General features: G+C 42.6%; 2 protein-coding genes across 5 annotated transcripts; both read left to right on the forward strand.

The window, feature by feature from the left end:
• The first annotated feature begins 884 nt into the window (after positions 1-884).
• Positions 885-4,030, forward strand: mettl2a (methyltransferase 2A, methylcytidine). Its single transcript, XM_044330606.1, has 9 exons — positions 885-1,087; positions 1,454-1,542; positions 1,805-2,049; positions 2,285-2,334; positions 2,447-2,507; positions 2,606-2,745; positions 2,848-2,954; positions 3,264-3,329; positions 3,423-4,030. The coding sequence occupies exons 1-9, from the start codon at positions 936-938 to the stop codon at positions 3,584-3,586; spliced, it is 1,074 nt and encodes a 357-aa protein (XP_044186541.1). The 5' UTR covers positions 885-935; the 3' UTR covers positions 3,587-4,030.
• Positions 4,031-4,365: 335 nt separating this feature from the next.
• Positions 4,366-19,930, forward strand: tlk2 (tousled-like kinase 2). Of its 4 annotated transcripts, none has more exons than XM_044330601.1 (21): positions 4,368-5,027; positions 6,132-6,214; positions 7,780-7,857; positions 7,969-8,038; positions 8,133-8,176; positions 8,360-8,458; positions 8,924-9,025; positions 9,246-9,338; positions 9,532-9,642; positions 9,799-9,935; positions 11,194-11,346; positions 11,444-11,510; positions 11,640-11,737; positions 11,841-11,922; positions 12,537-12,628; positions 12,734-12,823; positions 12,972-13,141; positions 13,499-13,637; positions 16,869-16,980; positions 18,313-18,420; positions 18,582-19,930. In XM_044330601.1, exons 2-21 carry the CDS (start codon positions 6,134-6,136, stop codon positions 18,753-18,755), a joined length of 2,100 nt encoding a protein of 699 aa, XP_044186536.1. In that variant the 5' UTR covers positions 4,368-5,027; positions 6,132-6,133; the 3' UTR covers positions 18,756-19,930. The 4 variants fall into 4 exon arrangements, with proteins under 4 accessions (XP_044186539.1, XP_044186536.1, XP_044186540.1 ...); XM_044330602.1 differs by lacking the exon at positions 4,368-5,027 and adding an exon at positions 5,170-5,291; XM_044330604.1 differs by lacking the exon at positions 9,246-9,338 and having other exon boundaries at positions 4,366-5,027.
• Positions 19,931-20,813: the final 883 nt, after the last annotated feature.

Raw genomic sequence — 20,813 nt, forward strand, 5'->3', positions numbered from 1 at the left:
TATGCATTTTCGAGAGTCACACTTAGCCATTATGTCAGCTCTCTGTCAAAGCATTTATCAATAAACCTTGAAAGGTGTGAAGTTATAAAGCAGTTGCTGTAGGCTATGTTCAAAGACTTGCAGAGTGCAAGTAAATAGCTAATATACTAGGGTGGAACCTCTGCATTTAAGGATCAGAAAACTGATAAATATAGGAGGGAAAAATTGTTGTTTTTTGGTTTGTTCGTTAGGATTGGGAAATCTTTAGAGCATGTAAACTCAATTTTATGAGTTCAATGTTGAGTTGTGCAACTTCCCAGAATTCTCATCATGCAGTGGGTCTTAGCAAAGATAATCCTGAGATATGTCTCCCTCTAGTGTATAAACACTGCAGCTGTCGACTACTGCAGCACAGCTGAAAAGTTGCAGACCCAAATTCTTGTGCAGATAAATTTATTGTGAAACAATTTATTGCTCAGTGTACAGAGCTGGATGGCAGGCAAGCTTTGAGTTATCAGTGGAGTTATTATTATTATGTCACCTCCTTGACATCTGGACCAAAAATCATGTCTCCTTCACGTGTTTCATATAAGCTCCCTGATGTGAAGATCGCATATAATTATGTCTACGCCAGTGTACTAATATGACTTATGATGCAGCCACTGAGAAAGAGGAGCAGTTCATTGTTGTTGTTTGGCATCGAGGCATCTGAGGGAAGATACAACTGTAGAGGGAAAAAAATGTGACTCAAACTATAATAAAGTGGCAACATGTCAATAGAGAATACTTAATGTCAAATATAATTCGGTAAAATAAAAAAAAACCACTTAGGGTGTTGCATCTACTCCCTGCAACTTTGTTACCAGAAAAACTCAACTTTGTATTACTAGTTCCGACACTACTTGAACGCAGCACGATCAGATGCACGGCCCCTCTTCCGTTGCGTCAGTTCCAGCATGGCGGCGCCCCATGCCGTGGTCGGGGTGGAGGGAGACAGCAGTGAATCGGGGCTTATTTTATCAGATTCATCCACCGGAGACGTGAAGCGACCTCAGTTCGGGACACGTTTCCTCACAGACCCGCGGCAGGTCTTCCAGCACAACGCCTGGTCGGTAACTTACACCAGAAACCCGAGAGAGTAGACAGATGCTGGTGTGCATCTCTGTGACAGTCAGTATCTGCTGACAGGGAAAATATCATTTTAACAAATCATTCAACTTTGTGGATGGTATTTTGCTGAATAAGGAGATTTAACAGCATTTATTTGGCATTAAAGTCATTGACTGGTTGTTTATTTGGGGCCACATTTGGATATTTTCATGTAATGGGCATGATGTTATGGCCTTTTTTTCAAATTATTGTATCAGATCTGGTCACATGAAACCTTCATCTAGGGATTTGTCAGGTGTTTTCTGTGCTGTCATTCACCACATTACTTCACCCAGACTGGGTAATAATGAATTGTTGTCAACAGGGACAATGTGGAGTGGACCGAGGAGCAAGAAGCAGCTGCTAAGAAGAAAGTGCTAGAAAACAGTCAGCCGCTGCCTGCAGAGAAACAAGGTTGCACTGCAGAGACACACGAACCACACAGTGATACTGGCAGGACCACAAACATAAACTGCTAATAAGGAGCAAAGTGTTCTCTAGTTTTGTGTTTAATTTGTGCACTAATAACTGCAATGAAGTTGATGGGTACAACTTGAAATTGACTGTTATCAATCGTATGCTTTGCTTATTATGCATAGTGTTTCATTATTTTTTTTTAAAGATGTGCTATATTATCACTTTAACACCGACTCTACTGCCTTACTTCATCTTGCAGAGGACTATGACTGCCGGGCCAATGAGTACTGGAATGATTTCTACACAATACATGAAAATCGCTTCTTCAAAGACCGTCACTGGCTCTTCACAGAGTTCCCAGAGTTGGCCCCACAGTGCAGCCTTAACCACGAATCCCATCCTGAAGTCTCCGGTACAGATGACCGACAAAGCGGGGACGCCGCGGCTCTGCCTCACACCGATGGTGACTTCCCCGGCTCCTCTGCCACGTATCGCATTCTGGAGGTGAGAGATTCGTTTGAAAGCAAGTTAGCGAAACTTAAATACATTTAGTACACGTGTAATGGCTAATATGTTTATTTGCAATCTGCTGTTTTATTTTAAAAGTGATTCTAAGGATTGTGCAGCCTTGGCAGAGGAGTGCGTTTTGCAGAAAGCCGATTTTTTGTTATTCTCTCTGCTGTATGCATTCGTCACTCGCTACAAACTGAATAAATGATATATGAATTGACATTCGCAGGTCGGCTGTGGTGTGGGCAACACAGTGTTTCCAATCCTGAAGACCAACAAGTAGGTGCAGGCAGGATATTTACACCTCAAGACCTCAGACAATGTTAATAAATACTGATAAATACTGTTCTCTGCGCCCTTAAAACTTGAATTTCAACGTTGTTTCATGCAGTGACCCGGGACTCTTTGTGTACTGCTGTGATTTCTCCAGCACTGCTGTGGAGTTAGTCAAGGTGAGATGATGGTGATAATGAAAGGATGCGTTGATAGATGTATTCACCTCTATAGTTGTGGCTTAACTGATGAATTAACATTGCCGTCATGTCATCAGACTAATCCAGAGTACGACCCTGGGCGCTGCTTCGCCTTTGTTCACGACTTGAGTGATGAGGAAGCCAATTACCCCGTCCCAGATGGAAGCCTTGATGTTATAGTGCTAATCTTTGTGCTATCAGCGTTGCATCCTGACAAGTATGAACTTCTTTCTTTGTCTTCCTACCTCTTTGGTTTCCTCTCAGTGTGAGTCATTAAATGTTGCACTGCTTGTCTTTTAAAGTTTCACCTCTGTCTCAGGATGCAGGCATCCATCAGTAGATTAGCACGGCTGCTGAAGCCCGGGGGAGTGATGCTGCTCAGGGACTACGGACGCTACGATATGGCACAGCTCCGCTTCAAGAAAGGTGAGTCCTGCACGGCTACAGTCCACATAGTCCATACAGCTGTTCAGGATCCTCCAGATTCAGAAAGGTCCATTATTCATGAGCTGCTACGAGCCTTGAAGGTCTGTGTCGCTCTTCAAGTAACACTGTTTCAGAATTGACCGTTGCGTTAGGTCACGCCTAAGCACTTTTCTGTGTCTGACTAAACAAAGAATATTATGGACCACTTGATAGTTATAATAAGTCTGTGTACGCAGGACTTGTCAGGCTACAACATTAATGATTAATGATGATAATTTTAGGTTTCTTATATCTCTGTTCGTCTCTCAGGAAGGTGTCTGTCAGAAAACTTTTACGTCCGTGGTGATGGAACAAGAGTATATTTCTTTACTCAAGGTAAAAAATAAAAACTTCTTGTGATTATTTGATGTTTGTTAGTTTAAAAAAAAAATGTATATGATCATATTTCTGTGCTTCTTTTCCTTTCAGATGAGCTCCATGAGATGTTCACGGAGGCAGGACTTGAGAAAGTGCAGAACCTTGTGGATAGAAGGCTACAGGTGAACAGAGGGAAACAGCTCACCATGTACAGGGTGTGGATCCAGTGCAAGTACCGCAAAGCTCTCGTTCAGCCACCTGAGACGCAGGGCTGAGCCCACCTGGCTTAACCGTCAATCACAACTGAAACCAAGTGCTGAAATGAAGGCGGTGCTGTCTTTTTTTTTTTTTTTACTGAGGATGTAATGAAAATGAGAAGCTCTATTGTGATTGTGATAAAGGGGATGCAACTGGATAGCGACATACTGTAAAGGCCTTACACTATCCCAGCTGACATAACATTGACGGACTTGCTCTGTGGCTGTGGTGTTCTTGATGGTATCGCAATCCGAGCTACGGGAGTGATGATTTCTCATTTTCTGACAGTGAGTTCAGTAATCTGAGAAAGGGCTTGGTTACACATGTATTAATGTTTCTATTCACCCGGATGCTGTTTTTAAAATGACGATGATGACGATGTTTTGAAATAAATGGCATGATTTTTAAGAGAACTTCATGACCTTTTTGTACATGTAAAATGAATAAAGATATAAACTGTATGAAGTATTTCACTCTGGTATTTCAAAGCTGAGTTCAGAAGTGTTTAACAAAGGACTCATTTCATGATACTGGCCCTAATTTTACTTTATTTTCCGTGACAGACTCTTGAATAGTTAAAGCCCTATTAATGCTTGAATGGCTACTTTGAAAAAAGAAAAAAAAAGCATTCATTTAGCAATTTATTGACATTATGTAAGTACAGTATGTGGGTGTGAACATCATGGGAATGGCAACTTTTCGATGAAGTGATTATTTGGGTGGTTGTGTGGGTGGGCGCTGTTAAATTGTATTGTGTACAGAGGGATTTGCCATTGGTCCAGACGAGATTTGGGGCAGGCGTGGACTGAACGAAGGTGAAAATACTTGAACAATCTCACGAGAAAATATGAGATTTTACTGATTATTGTTTACATTGCAAAAACATGAGAACCGAACCGAATCGATCCGGATTCAACTGAAACGCTTTGCAACAGCCACAACTTCCGAAACAGATCGGTTTCTCTCCCTGCGGCGAGGAAGACGACTGGAGACGAACTTTGTTTTGATCGAGCTGAAAGCCAGGACCCGAAAATCATCTCACCACCGGGGGAGAAAAAGATAGGGGGGGATAACTAACGCCAGTTTAAAGACATCATTTATACCTGGTGAAAAACGGAGAATCTCGAGGGTCGCCATTGTGTGGAAACGAGATACCCGACACAGGCACCGTGTGGTCCTCGGAGAGATGGATGTGATGGGGATCCCCGCCTAAGGAGCACAGAAAGGCGGGTTTTGGGATACCCGGAGTTGTCGAGGCCTCCGAGGGAATCCTCCGTCGTCTGGCTTGAGCTCACCGCGCGCTCCCGTGTCCCGATCGTGAACAATCAGCACGCGAGGGACGAGGCTGTGGATGCGGCCTAGCCTGGGAGGGTCTGCCAAGCACCGGGGGGAAACAACGGGGACGGTTTCAGGGTTAACAACTGGCCCTCCGGAGGACCGAGAAAATATTTAATTACAGTAAGTATCTCGTTAGGTTGTCGAACAACACAATTGATGTGGACGGGTCTCTTGTCGCGTCGTAGCACGAACACCTGACAACACAGAACCGAGAAGATGCTTCTTTTTGACAGACGAGTTAACTGTTAACGTTAGCCTGTTGGGCTACCTAACGCCAGCTATCTTTAGTGTGTTTATAAAACAATTTATTGATGAAGACACTAGTTGTGATTATGTTTTGTTTATCCCGAACCGTTATCTAATCAACATTCGTCTGCTGCGTGGGTACGTAATGTGACAAAAATCAAATTTAATGTTAGCTACTAGTTAACGTTACCAGTTAGCTCTTGGGTCGCAATGCTAGCTAAGTGATGGCCAACATCCGTGGGCTTGTTAGCTCATTTATCCAGTGTTAGCTAGCTGCCTCGCAGATCATTCACTGATGTTTCACATCTTTTAACAGGTCTGCCGGCCACTATAATGTTAAACTCCATTCTTGAATAAATCTTGAATATCCTTAAATGGACACGGATGCTGCAGGTTACACTATTCATTTAATGTATGCAAGCCATAGATAACGTTAACACAGACATAGCAGTCAGTGTTGGGCGTGTAACTTAAACGTTAACCTTTGCACAAGCTAGCAAGCTGGGCATTTATTGTCTATTTGGCCTTTTCCATTGCTGTGAGTACACTTGGCAGTCCCTCCATTAGTGACCTTTCATAACTCTAGCGCCATGTAACTTAGGCCCATAATGCCAGGGCGTTATCACATGATGCTATAATTTTCCAGGCAATGACTCTACACATCTGGCCTACGTCTTTGATGCATATTTAATATCCCTTATTGACTGTATTTCTTTGCCAGACTGTACATTTTAGGGCTGTGAGTATTTTACTGAGTACTCAAGTTGTATGGCTGATGCTTGCTGAACACACACGATAGTGGAAAACATTATTGTCAGGCTTATTGATGACTCAGAACAGGAATTTTCCACATCCATATAGCTAAAAACAGCCATGACTCATCACAACCAATGCCTTTTGAAACAGTGATCTGTCACTCCCACTTGAATATACCAGACCCCACAACGCCTTCCTTAATCTGTGCTCTTGTCTCTGCAGCCATGATGGAAGAATTGCATAGCCTGGACCCCCGGCGGCAGGAGCTGTTGGAGGCTCGCTTCACTGGGGTCGGCGTGGCTAAGGTTTGTGTTACAGGAGATGTCGCCGAGGTGCAGCAAAGAAACTCCCCTGTCAAAGCGCTTATAATCACAGATTCTCTTGATTACACATTTTTTGTGAATGTCTTCCTTTCTTTGTCTTACTCTGCCTCAGTGTCATTCTGCTGTTTGGCCTGGACAAGCTTGGCCCCACTCCTTGTCTTTGTCTCTGGAGAAGGTTGATCTGTGTCTGTGTTTTTTGGCTGGTGTGATATGGCATCTCTCCCTGGCTCATGATGTAGTGGCTGTATATGCAAGTGGCGATGTCTGCCAAAAAGGCCACAGACGGGACAGGGGTGGTAGGGGGAGGAGGAGTAAAGGCAGAGGAGGAATACAGAAATAGTTCTTGACCAGGTGTGAGTGGAGGCAGCATTTAGCCTTCCATCCTCTTGCTTGCTACATGGATGGAGCTGTCTTTGCGGAAGGTGATCTTGGAACAGTTGGGGAGTGAGAGTCAGCGCCAGGAGTGGGCCCTGTGCCAGCCATAGGCAAAGCTGAGCCCAGAGCATGGCATGGCTGCTGCCGCAGAGAAAATGGCGGCTCCCGCTAAGGCATCATGCCACAGCCACCCTGTATGACAAGAGATGGTATGTGTGTGTGTGTGTGTGGAGTGGGGGGGGCAGAGTGAGAGAGAGAAGTGTGTCAACAAATGGCTGTGAAGAAATATGGGTTGGTGGTCTAAAAGCCCTTCAGTGTCACAGAGCAGCTTAAGAGTTTTTTTTTCTTGACCTTGAGCAGCCCTGTGGCAGTGCTGCTCTTTCTGTCATCAGTGAGTTGGCAAAAAGAAAGGCAAATTGTTATCTTTTGAGGACAAAGAGCCAGCACACCTTTTTGGTTATAGAACAGAGAAGGGCCTACTCAAATTGTTGGAAAGTGCGTTTCCTTTTGAAGAAGTCTGATCAAACAACCAAGATTTTTAGGGGTGGGGTGGAGCGGGGGCTGTCATTCTTAGATCAAGCAAGGCATCTTTCACCGGCTTTCTCCAGAGAGGAAGAGAGGGGGTGGGTGTGGGGGGTGGAGGGGAGGGGGGGAGAGAGAACAGTTAAGACCATGGTGAACAGGAGAAAAATGGATGACATTATCTAAAGGTGACAGACAGAGGGAGGAATACATCCCCAGCAGCATGCCTAATGTTCAGCCATTTTAGGAGGGTTCAGTGAGAGAGCTCCAGTGTGCTCTGAATGACTAAGTACCTCTCCCCCTGATTGGACAGTGCCTGCTGAATTCTGATGTGATTCATTTGAGTGACAGGCATCACCTAGGGAACCATTAGGACTGATGCAAGGTCTAGATTCAGTGGGAAGTTAATGGTTATGGTATTTAGCCAAACCTCCACATCTCTTCCCTCAGTTTCTCTCCTATTGTACTCTGTGTTGTCTAACTCTCTGTGCACGCTCTCTCATAAGTGCATGCATACGCAACGAGAACACTGTACATGCACGCATTTTGCAGATGTCTGTCTACATACATGTATAACTCTTCTACACATCTTTGTATTTAAACACTCCTTGTTTTTTCTGTGTTTATGTATTCTTAACTTGTCTTAACAGGGCTCGGGTCAGAATCAGAATGAGTCATCCAATCAGAGTCTATGCAGTGTGGGCTCTCTCAGTGACAAAGAACTAGAGGTTAGTCGCTGTCACATGTCAACAGGATTTTTTTTTTTTTTCCTTTATGCCAACCATCTCACTGTGTTATCTCATTATACATGCGGTTGACTCTCGCTACTCTCCCGACAGACTCCTGAGAAAAAGGCAAACGAGCAGAGAGTAAGAAAGCGGAAAGCAGACCATTTTGACAGCAGCCAAGGTGAGACCGTCCCTCACGCTATGATCCTCTCATCATGTATCCCAAATATTTGCCTGCCTCCTAAATCCCTTCCTCTTTCTTCTCTTTCTTCCAGGCAAAGCAGGCACAAGGGGACTTAAAATTAGCGATTATTTCGAGGTGAGTGGCAGAAAACGGATCCGCCAGTAATATCTTCTAAAAAAGATCGGTTCAGTATTGAGTGCATAACTTTTCATTCTTTCTTTCTAACTCCCCCCCTCCCCCTCCCCCCTTTTTTTTAACCATCTTTTAGTCTTTCCATTGAACTGCTTTCCTCATCTTCTCTCTTTACATGTCTGTCAGTTTGCGGGAGGTAGCGGTCCTGGTACCAGCCCTGCAAGGGGGATTCCACCAGTGGTCCGCTCTTCCCCACAACACTCCCTCTCCAACCCCCCTGTCACGGTGAGCATGTCTGCTCTACGGTCCATCTCGTTGCACTTTTAACACCCTTTCCTGCCGTTCTTTCTTCCACGCTTGTTATTAACATCGGTAGATCAAGTCTGTTTACGGATGGGGGGAATCTGATCTGATCTGTGGATTCTGTTTTTACTTAAGTCAAGAGTAACGTGTTGTAGAAATGTGATGTACTGATTATAAATGCAAATGTACACACACACACACACATACAAACTGGCAGTTAAATGATAAAAGAAGTGACCACAGACATTGAATAATGGATGAACCTGTTGCACACACCTGGTGCTCCATTCTCTTTTTTTTTTTTTTAAATGGAGGCCTTCCACCTTTTCAAGTGAAATGAATCACTCACTGATAGTTCATTTGCAGTTGCTGGTCATCGTTTTCATGCTAATTTCATTTCATGTAAGGTTTTTTTTTTTTAATTGGATGAATGTTTCTGCTTCTCAGGTGCAGCAGGGAAGCCCTTCCTCCATCAGCTCGGCCAACACGGAGCACTCGTCCTGTTCACTGAAGCCTATTTCTCTTCACCTGCTCCACAAAGCCACACAGGTACTTAGCGTGCTATCAGGGCCGGCTGACCGTTTATCTGCATCATAATTCAGAAGGCAGTTGTTAAAATAGTTGATAAAGAAACCAGTAAATCACAGGAATCATCTAGAAGAGATTGTTAGATGGGACTACGTCTTGCACTACATTTGATGCAAAATGATCCACCATTAACAAAAGCACTGTTTTTTTTTTTTTTTTTTTGCTCACTTGTACCCTGTAGTCTGACCTTACTATAGAGAAACTAACAGCATTGGAGAACAACAAGAACTCTGACCTGGAGAAGAAGGAGGGACGAATAGACGATTTGCTGCGGGTACTAATCTCATTACATTTCATCCCTGCTACTCTGCTAGCCATTCTGAACGGTTTTGAAATGTTCTCTTGTTTTTTGGTTTTTCAATCAAGGCATGTTAGAGTTGACACATTTCTTCTGCCTGCACATGTACAAACATGTAAAAAAATTAATTTTCTCTTTACTTTGCCTGTTTGTTTGTTTCCCGTTCCAGGCAAACTGTGATCTGAGGAGACAGATTGATGAACAGCAGAGAATGCTGGAGCGATACAAGGAACGCTTGAACAAGTGTGTGACCATGTCCAAGAAGCTACTGATTGAAAAGGTACGTTCTTTCTAATAGCGCTATGAAATATAGGATCTGAAAGTGTGTGCTTCATGCTGGGTTTCTAACATCGGTACATTTTGGAAGCCTCTGGTTTTATCCACTAGGAAGCAACAACTCTGGTTTGATGCCTGTATTTCTCTGCTCTTCCTCCAGTCCAAACAGGAGAAGATGGCGTGTCGGGATAAAAGCATGCAGGACAGGCTTAGACTGGGTCACTTTACTACAGTGAGACATGGTGCGTCTTTCACTGAGCAGTGGACGGATGGATATGCCTTCCAAAACCTTATCAAGTAAGGATCTCGATGTTTTATCTTAAAGCTTCTCCTTTTGACACTTTCTCCTTGTTACAGCTGTGTTAGATCAAGAGGTGAAATCAGACTAATCGAAAACAACAACACGTGTTTATAGTAATTTAAAAGGAATGATCTATGTTAAAGATGCACCGATCGAAACCGGTTGTTTTTTTTAGCTGATCAGCCGTGACCGATGACCAGCCGATCAGTCTCATATAATCCGATTTTATGCCGGTCAAACTTACACACGTGCTACATGATGATTCATGTTGCGCGCACAGCAGCACAAACAATAATGTCACAGTCACACACACACGCAACATATATGTCGCAAACAGAGCGGCACAGACAGTGTACGTGTGTGTGTGTGTCACAGTGACACACACACAACATGCTTGTTGCACACACAATGGCAGCTGCAGCACAAACAGTACAGCCACACACACACACACACACACACACACACACACACATGTCGGTGTGAGGGTTCTTCAGCGTGAGTGAAGAAGACACAAAGCTCACAATTTGTAATATCTGTAAGTCTAAAGTAAGCTGGAGGAGGAGGAACAACCCTGAAAACATTTGGAACAACTAACTTAATCAGACACTTAGAAAACCATCACCCTGGTGAACATGTTCAGTTTCAAGAAGCTAACAAAGGCAAAGCAGATCAAGCTTTTTAAATAGTTTTATAGGAACATACAATTGAATTTCAATTTTCCATTAAAGAAAAGTTACAAAAATGTTTGCGTATGCTTTCAATTATAGTTCTTAGAAAGGAAGAAAGAAAGAAAATCTTTCTGTCTTATTAAATTCTCAAAGAAAGAAAATTGGAATCGGCAGGTCAGACTTCAAAAAATTGGAATCGGCCAAGAAAATTGCAGTCGGTGCATCTAAGATATGAAATGAAGTAAAAACAGGCCTTAATTATTTTTTTGAGCATTTTATATTTTTATTATGTTCTTGAAAATAGAGAGATGACAGGAAATCAGGGAAGAGAGAGATGAGGAATGACATGCGACAACACTAAATCTTCAAATGTTAGCTTTATCTTAACTTTATACAGGTTATACCATGACATTGTACACCGTTTCATTTGCATTGTACACAAAGTTTTACACATGCAACTGAGCCCATTCTCCATAGAAGAGATAAGAGCAAGTTCTTAACCAGGTAGCCAGAGAGTTTACAGATCATACAAGACAAGATGAAACATTTGGTCTGTATGTGATTGCAACATGCCGTCTCTCTCCAGACAACAAGAAAGGATCAACTCACAGCGAGAGGACATTGAAAGGCAGAGGAAGCTGCTGGCCAAGCGTAAGCCGCCCTCCATGGCCCAGACTCCACCGCCAAGTCTGGAGCAAAACAAACGCAAAAGCAAGACCAATGGAGCAGAGAGTGAAACGTACGTTGTTGTTTTTGTTTATTTATTTATTTATTTATTTATTTTCTCTGGTGTGCGTATTTGAAGTTGTGCTCAGGTTGGTTCTGCATTCTTACAGGTTAACACAGGCGGAGTACCACGAGCAAGAGGAAATCTTTAAATTAAGATTAGGTCATCTTAAGAAGGTAACGTCTGATGTATATGTGAAAAATTTAAAGCGACAACATGCTCATTATGATCTTTTTCTCTGTTTTTTTTTTTAGTTGTGTTGGTAAGTGCACAGCTTTTGACATTTACCTTGTTGTCTTTTGCAGGAGGAGGCTGAGATCCAGGCGGAGCTGGAAAGGTTGGAGCGAGTGCGAAACCTGCACATTCGTGAGCTGAAAAGGATCCACAATGAGGATAATTCCCAGTATGATTTCTTCTTCTATGGTCTTTTTTCTAGTCAGTCTGTACCAATATGTCCCTATGCTCTGTCCAAACACACAACTTGAACCGTTTCTCACCCCGTGCAGATTCAAAGATCACCCTACGCTAAATGACCGATACCTGCTACTTCATTTACTTGGACGGGGAGGTTTCAGTGAAGTTTACAAGGTGAGAGCGACTTCATTTTTTCCCTGTTAAGACACCTTCCCAAGAGTGTTAAGAGAAGAGTCAGTCTGTATTTTACCTTCCATTCTTCTTACATTTCTGATAGTTTAGACTCTATAAAGACATTGCAATGTTTCTGTCACTGAAAGAATGTAAACCATGGCCTTTCTGTGAGTCAGGCAGTGTTAGAATTCAGTTACAAACTAATAAATGAGATACAACGTTATAAACACACTCACAGTTTGGTGCAGCCTCGGAATATATTAAAAGTGTCAGATATGTTGATTCAAATCTGCTGAGATAGTTACACTGTTGAAAAACGAACTTATTTATATTCCGAAAGTGACTGCAGCGACTGAGCAGAGCATACTTTGGAAAATATTCGAGGATGTGCGTTTCATTACATTACACTATGTTGACATCATCAACATTTCGGAGTAAATAATTGTGCCAGACTTTCAGAGGTCTTTCCAAGAATCTGCTGTCATCACTTTTAAAAAAAAAAAAAATGACGAATGAACGCAGCAGTTTAACGTGAAGCGAGTTTCACTGCAGTTTAAACTTTAAGTATTTGCCAAATGCAGTTCCTAACTAATAGGAGATCTTTTATTTTCCAGGCCTTTGACTTAACAGAGCAGAGGTATGCTGCAGTCAAAATCCACCAGCTAAACAAAAACTGGAGGGACGAGAAGAAGGAGAATTATCACAAGTGAGTGTTGACTATGATTGATGTTCTGTTCCAGTTCATGAACTCATCAGATTCAGTGTATCCACATTGTAAGTCAGTGGTATAATTGTTGGTCTTTTGTTTCAGACATGCATGCAGAGAATATAGAATCCATAAAGAGCTGGACCACCCACGAATAGTTAAACTCTACGACTACTTTTCGCTCGACACTGACTCGTAAGTCATTTCCTTTCAAACAAATGTGTTCCTATTTAAAAAAAAGATGCTCACAACTACACAGATTGTGTTCATTTTTAACCAGTGATTTATCAACATGATGATTCTTACACTCTTGTAATATACCTCTTCCTTGGTTTCGGAGCAGGTTCTGCACAGTCCTGGAGTACTGCGAGGGCAACGACTTAGACTTCTACCTGAAGCAGCACAAGCTTATGTCAGAGAAGGAGGGTCGCTCCATCATCATGCAGATCGTCAACGCCCTCAAGTACCTCAACGAGATCAGACCACCCATTATCCACTACGACCTTAAACCCGGTGGGTCTTACATTCTTGAAAGCTTGCGTGGTGTTGTTTAAATCTCCATGGCAACGTTCTACTTCAAATGAATTTTATCAGTACTTTCAACTAAATTAACCACATGAGACACTGCTGCACCTACTTTCTCTCTGGTTCTCACACGGTGCCCAGCAAGCAGCTCAGGGCCAGACACTCTTACAGTCCATCCACCCAACATTTTGATTATTAGAGACTGTAGTTGTGATTTGGTCATTATGACTGATCAAACCAAGTTGGAATGAGTCTATTGAAGTCTGGCCCAGTCTGTACTATGCTGACTTTTCTTTTTTTTGTGTGTGTGTGTGTGTAACTAAATCCTCCCTTCACTCTCTTAAGGTAACATCCTCCTGGTGAACGGCACGGCCTGCGGGGAGATCAAGATCACAGACTTCGGCCTGTCGAAGATCATGGATGATGACAGCTACAACTCAGTGGACGGGATGGAGCTCACGTCACAGGGAGCAGGGACATACTGGTAAGATTTACACTGTAAGATGACACCCTGCCGCAGGGGTGCCATCATCTGTGATATAATAAATAGTGCTGTTTATTTTTACCACTGAGCCTTGGTTCCAAGGGATAAATTTACTTCTGCTAGTCAGGGCTGAGATATTTCTGAGTGCTTTCCCGAACCAAAGTGCATTAGGATGTAAAAGTGATCGTTTTTCCTGCGTTAGAGGCGTTTTACTGTGAAGAAAGAAAAACACGATAGCAAAGTATAAAGTGTGCAGTACGAGTGGTTCCAGTTGCAGAATCTAAATCACCACCACTTAATAAAACTTATGTAGAAATATTACTTATGTAGATATATTACTCAAAGGAATACAGCAAAGTTGTAAGCGTGTTAGAGCAACAAACAAGGTGGGAGGAAACAGCAGCAGTGATGGGCTGATAGGGGTGAGGAGAGAGAGGGAGACATGATAGATGCAGCGGGGGAGAGCGAGTCTCATGGTGTAAGGTGCTTCCTCCTCCTTTTTGCCCTGCTGGCCGCTCATCAGCTCGCTCTGAACCTGCTTATTCCAGCAGCGAAGCAGCAGCAGCTGCTGTCTCTCTCTCTCTCTCAGACAGACAGAGAGCAGACCTGCCAAACTGTACGCATTTTGAGATTAAAGTACACCAGTACAATTTGTCACACTAAAAGCTGGCGACGCCTGTGAGTTCAGTTGTTCACGTGCAATACTCAAGTCTAATGTGCTGAAAAGCAAAAGAAGAAGAGTTCAACCAATCATAGCGCTGAATTCATTCCCCTTACCTTCACCTAAATATCAAGCTGGGATGATGTGTAATGTCATTTCAAAAATTCTGCAACTCGACAGCAACATGACATCAGTTTTATCCCTCTGGTTCCCTCTTCACTCCGGCTGGCTGCTTCCTCAAGTGAGGACGCTTCTTTTAACTCCTTCGCAAAGGTGAACGGACGGGGGTGGATGTGGAAAGTTCACACTGTGAATTGAGTTAACTTAAGTTAACGCAGACCTGCCAACCTTGGGAAAATTTTTAACGTTAATAACGTTAGCCTAACTTTACATAATTTAATAACTTAATAATTTGCAAACTAGCTTGCTTGTTCCCCAGACATTTAAGTTGGCAAAGTAATGTTAAGTTATATTGTCTGTGTGTCGCAGATTGTTAAACGTGACTTCTCATAGTTTGTATTAATAATTATTATTGCAGCCAAACCGTTAACCGTAATGAGAGGAGCAGATTATGGCACGATGGGGGGAAAAAGCGAGTGCATGTGCAGCAGAAATAAGGTTACCTAGAAAGTTATCTGTGTGTGTGTGTGTGTGTGTGTGTGTGTGTGTGTGTGTGTGTGTGTGTGTTGGCATGTTGGCACTGTAGTCTACAACTGCCTACTCTAAGAAAATTTCAAGGAAAGGAAACACCCCCCATTGCAAATTAAGTCCAATATGTATCTATAATGAGAGCTGTTGTATTAACCAACTCTAAAATATTTATTTCACCATCACTACAAAATAGTCTGTTTAGGCTGGTTTGGGTTTTAGAGCTATATTGTCATCATCCTTTCAAATTAGCCGAAAATCATATTTTCAAAAGTCAGATTGGCTTAAAGTTTTCTTATTGTGGAGGTGTAAATAATAGAAACTATATAAATGCAGCAGTAGTGGTACGTTAGTGTGTAGCCTCAGTGAAATCCTTCGTCAGCTGTGTTTAGGCAGGTGAAAGATAAATGACCAACTAACAGTATTTGCATCTGCAGATATTTTTGTAAACAATCTGCTATTGGTATCAAGAATTTTCATATCAGTGCATCCCTCGCTTTTTTGTGTTTGACTGCTGCATGTATACAAATGATGCACTGTAAAGCATATGTATGCAAATTATGTACAATAACGAATTGTGCGAAAAGCAGTGATTTGCATCTGATGCATCTAGGTCGCCGAAGCGGTGCTCAAAAAAGTTGTCCAGGGTTGGCAGGTCTTAGAGAGAGAGAGAGACAGTTGTGTAAGCAGAAAAATATTGGTGAGAACAGGGAAGCAGGCGTGCAGCACTGACAGAACCCGCCAGACAAAGCAGCAGCGGCAGCTTCAGTGCGAGCTGGACACAGACCGACAAAACACCCGCAGCACATGCAACACTGAGGCGGACGGAGAGGAGGAGAAGCGCCTGCACTGTGATTCACTCTTCACCGCTGCCTCCATCATCTCTCCCTAAAAGCTCGTAACAAAAGAAATTTACTTTATTTATTGCAATGAATAGAGGTCGACCAATAGTGGATTTTAATGATAGTTTGGAGCAGGAAAAAGCCAAAGTCAAAGTAATAAATACTTGAATATATAAATCTGGAACTGGACATCAGACTAAAGAAATCTAGTATGTAAAATAACTCAGTGGGTGGGAGCTGTTTTTATTTTTTGAGCTACTTTTTTTTCCCCTCAAAGTCAGTAATTCCAGTTTATGAAGACTAATATAACGGAGGAAACAGAGCTTGTCTGCAGAAAGGCGGCTCCTCCACCAGGTTTTGCCTTTGAGTAAGGTGAGAATGTTTTGAAGCAGAAGTAGTAGAAGAAGAACAACTTCCTCTGTTGTTGTTGTTGTTGTATGTCGCAGTTAGCACAAAACAAGTGTGTTTAAGCAGCAGAGAAAATATGCTGGCGGACTGTAAGTAAGACCATGCTCGCTAGCAAAACAGAGACAGCTTGCCTCCGGCGTAGCAGCAGCAGCAGCAGCAGCAGATGTATGTCCCTGCGTGACTGGTGGAGGCCGCGCAGCCATCAGCCGCTTATCGGAGCCAAGTTTTGCTGATACCGATAGTTTGTAAAAGGTTCTATCAGCAGCGATTTAAAAGGCCGTACCATTCGACCTCTTTTCTGTGAGGTTTTGACATTTAATTGAATGCCTCCAGCCGTGCTATTTAATCTGACATTTAATCTTTGAAACGTCTGTCCTACATCTGTATACGTACGTTAGTGAATTCCTTTCTCAACAATTCCTGGAAGAAGGCGAAATACATGTCATTTTACAAGACCATGCAAAGAACCCTCAAGTTGCATATGAGTTTAATTATCAACATGTCAGAACATGATACTCGTTGGTCCCCAGAACGAAAATGAAAAAGTGATGCGTTCACAAAAACGGATCTTTACACAGGTTATCATGTCAGAACACACTTTGAAACTGAACAGTATTATTTGTTTAGTTGAACTGATTCATATTAACGTGGCTCCCCCTTTTACCCTTTTAGGTACCTGCCACCTGAGTGCTTTGTGGTTGGGAAGGAACCACCCAAAATCTCCAACAAGGTGGACGTGTGGTCTGTGGGAGTCATTTTCTACCAATGTTTGTACGGCCGCAAGGTAGGAGAAGCACACTGAGAAAATATGTTCTAACAAGTCGTTAGCTGTTGTTGAGTCTTAAAATTGTGTTTTATTGCTAAATAAAATTTTATTTTTTAATCCTTTTTTTGCACCACGGCCGTTAAAACTTCTAATTTCTGATTGGCTGGAAGGTGTAAATCAGACCTGTGATGCAGGTGTTTGTTTGGAGTTGAAATGAATGTGCCAGTATTAAACTGGAGGTGAAAATAGCACTAATGAGGCTTGGCTAAAGAGCTTGGTGCGAGGGTTATTTGTGTAACCAATAAAAAAAAAAAAAAAAACATAAATAGCTCAGTGAGAAGCATGCAAAATGCCTTTCATATGTTTTTTTATGTTTTATGTGTGAATCTCTAAATCAGCTAACATTGTGAGGAAAGAGAGAAGTTTTGTAATAACTGAAGCTGCGGGGAAGCTGCAGCCTGCGGGTGTGAGGGACAGCTGCAGGGGAAAGCAGAGAGGACAGGAGGAGAGTGCATGTCACCAAAACGGGACAGAATTTTCAGCGGTCATATTATAAAATAATGTGGAAAATTCATAGGTTTAGGTAAGAGAGGAAAAAAGAGGTGGTGAGAGTGTAACGTGTCTGTATGACAGAGGGAGGGGTAAAGCAAGCGTTGCGTAATGTTATCTATGCTGGAAAGACAGTTTTAATAATATAAAGCAGAATGCAGCGCCGTTCTCTCTTCTTGAGATTAAAAGCAATCAGTGACATTTCTCTAAACGAGAGGGTTAAGACGCCTGAGCCAGTCATGTCAGGCCCTTTTGTGTTTAGATGTTACTTAGCAATGCAAATGGCAGGAATTCTGCTGTTTTGCAGGAGGCCCAAGAGCCATATTTCATGATGTTTTAAAACAGGAAAGTATGTTCAAAACGAGTTATTTATGATGACCTGATATCTTTTAATTTGATGACACATGGCATTCTGTTAAAGTGGCCATGGTATAAGCAGGATAAAGCCCTCCAAGTTCCTACATTATCCCTGGCTTAACTGTTGGTAACATACTTTACATTTAAAAAGTCACTTTTCTTATCCAAATGAAGAGAAAATTGTTTTTCCATGTTCCAGTATGTCTAGCACTCTTATTTTGGAACATTTTCAGTGTTTGCTTTTAGGAAAATGAGAGTGTGAGACTGAAAAGAAGACCAAGATGCTTTTTGAATCTGGACAGTTTACTGAACACCAACTCACTTTCTCTTAGTTACTTTATTTATTTAGTTGTTTTGCCCACCATGTGTTGGTTTCCATAACACCCTTTCCCTCTCTCTCTCCCTCTCTCCCTCTCTCTCTCTCTCTCTCTCTTTGCTCTCCAGCCCTTCGGCCACAACCAGTCCCAGCAGGACATCCTGCAGGAGAACACCATACTGAAGGCAACAGATGTGCAGTTTCCCCCTAAACCAGTAGTCACACCTGAAGCTAAGGTACAGGATTCTCACACCTCACTGCTCCGTTTCGTCCGACTAATGTTTTCATAACAGATATTTTTAGGAGGAATTATTTTGGATGTGTATATTTAAGAAATTCCAATCTTTTTACGAAAACATATTCAGTTATTTCACTCCCTCTGTTTTTCTCCCTCCAGGCCTTTATAAGGCGCTGTCTAGTCTACCGTAAGGAGGACCGCATCGACGTGCACCAGTTAGCCAGTGACCCCTTCCTCATGCCCCACATCCGCAAGTCGGTGGCCTCCTCGGGCACCTCGGGCATGGCCGTGGCCTCCACATCCAGCTCCTCTAACAGCAGCGCCTCAAACTGAGCCCACGCACCCTTATAACAGACTTGAACTGAACCGTTTCGAAAGAGTGGGATGGTGGCGGGAGCGACGCCATATTCGCGTGCCCCCCCACTCCCAAGAACATCCCACCTTGCCACGAAGAGCCCTAAGAAGAGAATCCGGTCAGAAGACGGCAAGGGGTGGGTGAGAAGTCATGGAGGGGTCGGGAAGGGAAGGCCAGCCGTCACCCTTCGTCCCTCTCATGTCCACCCACCCCGGCCTACCTGTCCTCCTTTCTCATAAGAGCCGGCATCGTTCTGGGGGTCAAAGCCCTGGACGACTCACACCGCAAGGGGGGCGAGGTTTGGCACTGTGTTGGTGAAAAGTGGGGTCCAGTGTTTTGGGATGTTTTCTTTTCTGCTTAAAAAAAAAAAAAAGAGGAAAATATAAAGAAGTATAGAACTGCTTCAGCTTGGCCAGATGGGAAAAGACTGCGGAAGGCCTCATACCAATACGCACTCACACATGTACACTCATGCATGAGCCATTCTGGTCCCAGGTAGTCTGAACTCCCCAAGCTCAAACAATTTAGTTCGTTCTCATCTCCCCGAACTTAACCGAGAGAACCAGTCTGGCCTGTTATTGTATTGAACTCTAAATATCTACGGCACTATGTCATCCAACCTGGTGTTCTGGGATCCCCTCTGCCCCCGCTTAAATTCCAGACCCAGATAGTTTGTGACGAGGAGGGACAGAAGCTACTACCCCCCCCCACCCCACCTACCCCTCCAATCTCCTCGTCAAACTCCTGTGACCAAAGCTTATAACTTCCAGCTGGTGGCAGTGTTCCACCTCAGTTTTTATAATGAATGGTTTTAGAGTCGTGTTACTTGATAATGGAGTGGAAGCTGTTGAAGAAGGACCCCTTTTACATTTTTTTAAAAAACTTTTCAATTTAACCAGTTTTATGGAGAAAATTGTTGTGTTTTTTCAAGTTGCCTTTAATTAGAACTGTTATTGTTTTGATTGACCCCCCCAAACCCCCCTCCCCTCCCCCTCCCCCCTTACCATAAACACACATATTTATTTAGGTATGTTTGAATTTATTTTTGGCCAATAAAATGCAAGGGACTGGTTGACCTAATAGTACTGCTGGGGGGAGATTGGGCCTTAGCAGAGAATTGCATAAACCATTAAATACTATTGGTTAAAATGTGTTTGTTTGTTCTGGACTCCTCTGTGACTCGATGCTTTCTGTGAAAGAAAAACTTCCGTTGACGACACAACTGATGAGCATTTGACACAATTGCTGAGCGTTATGTCTGTACTTAGGTTTTATTTTAATTTTTCAGTGTAAAATTGGTGTTTCAGACTAAAAATCAAAGATATATTCAGGAGAAATAAATGGAACAAACTAAAAACAGGCTGTAAACTTAGACTGTAACGCCACATTTACTTGATAGAGCTGACTTTGTGTAATCAGTAAAGCATCATGAATGCTGTTTCATTTTCTTAAATAAGGAAGTGAAAGACAACATTTAAACACATGTTTAAAAGCTAAATCAATGGCTTCTCATCTGTGCCGTCTGTCGTGGGATGTTGAATACCATTAGACATAATTCTCACACGTAAACCGGCGGTCCACAAATTGAATATAATCAGCCTGTGTAATGTGACAGTTTCGTTTTTCATCAGCTTGCATTTAACATACTGTGGCATAGTTAAGCTTGTGGAAGGCACATCCAATATGAACTGTTAGTCTAAATGTATTTTCATAACTATAGGAAACAGCCACTTCCTAGCTTTAAGTCTCCGAAGGACCATTAAGGGGAAGCCATTAAAGGCTACTCTAAAGGCATTTATTGAACTATTACAGGGATATTATGAGATTTTTTTGTATTTTTAGGTGAGTTTATTATGTCCGGCGCTTGTGGGTCACCAATCCTGACCTCTCTCAGTTATCTAACAGACTTGGCTCAGCTGAGAGATTATGACTATGATTTCGACATCAGAGTAGATGTTTGGTGTTTGGCAGGTGTTGAGCATAATAAAAAAAGACACATCGAGTTTATTATAGGACAGAACAGGACTGATGCTTTT

This window comes from Thunnus albacares, chromosome 17, assembly GCF_914725855.1.
Source record: "Thunnus albacares chromosome 17, fThuAlb1.1, whole genome shotgun sequence".
Lineage (NCBI taxonomy): Eukaryota > Metazoa > Chordata > Actinopteri > Scombriformes > Scombridae > Thunnus > Thunnus albacares.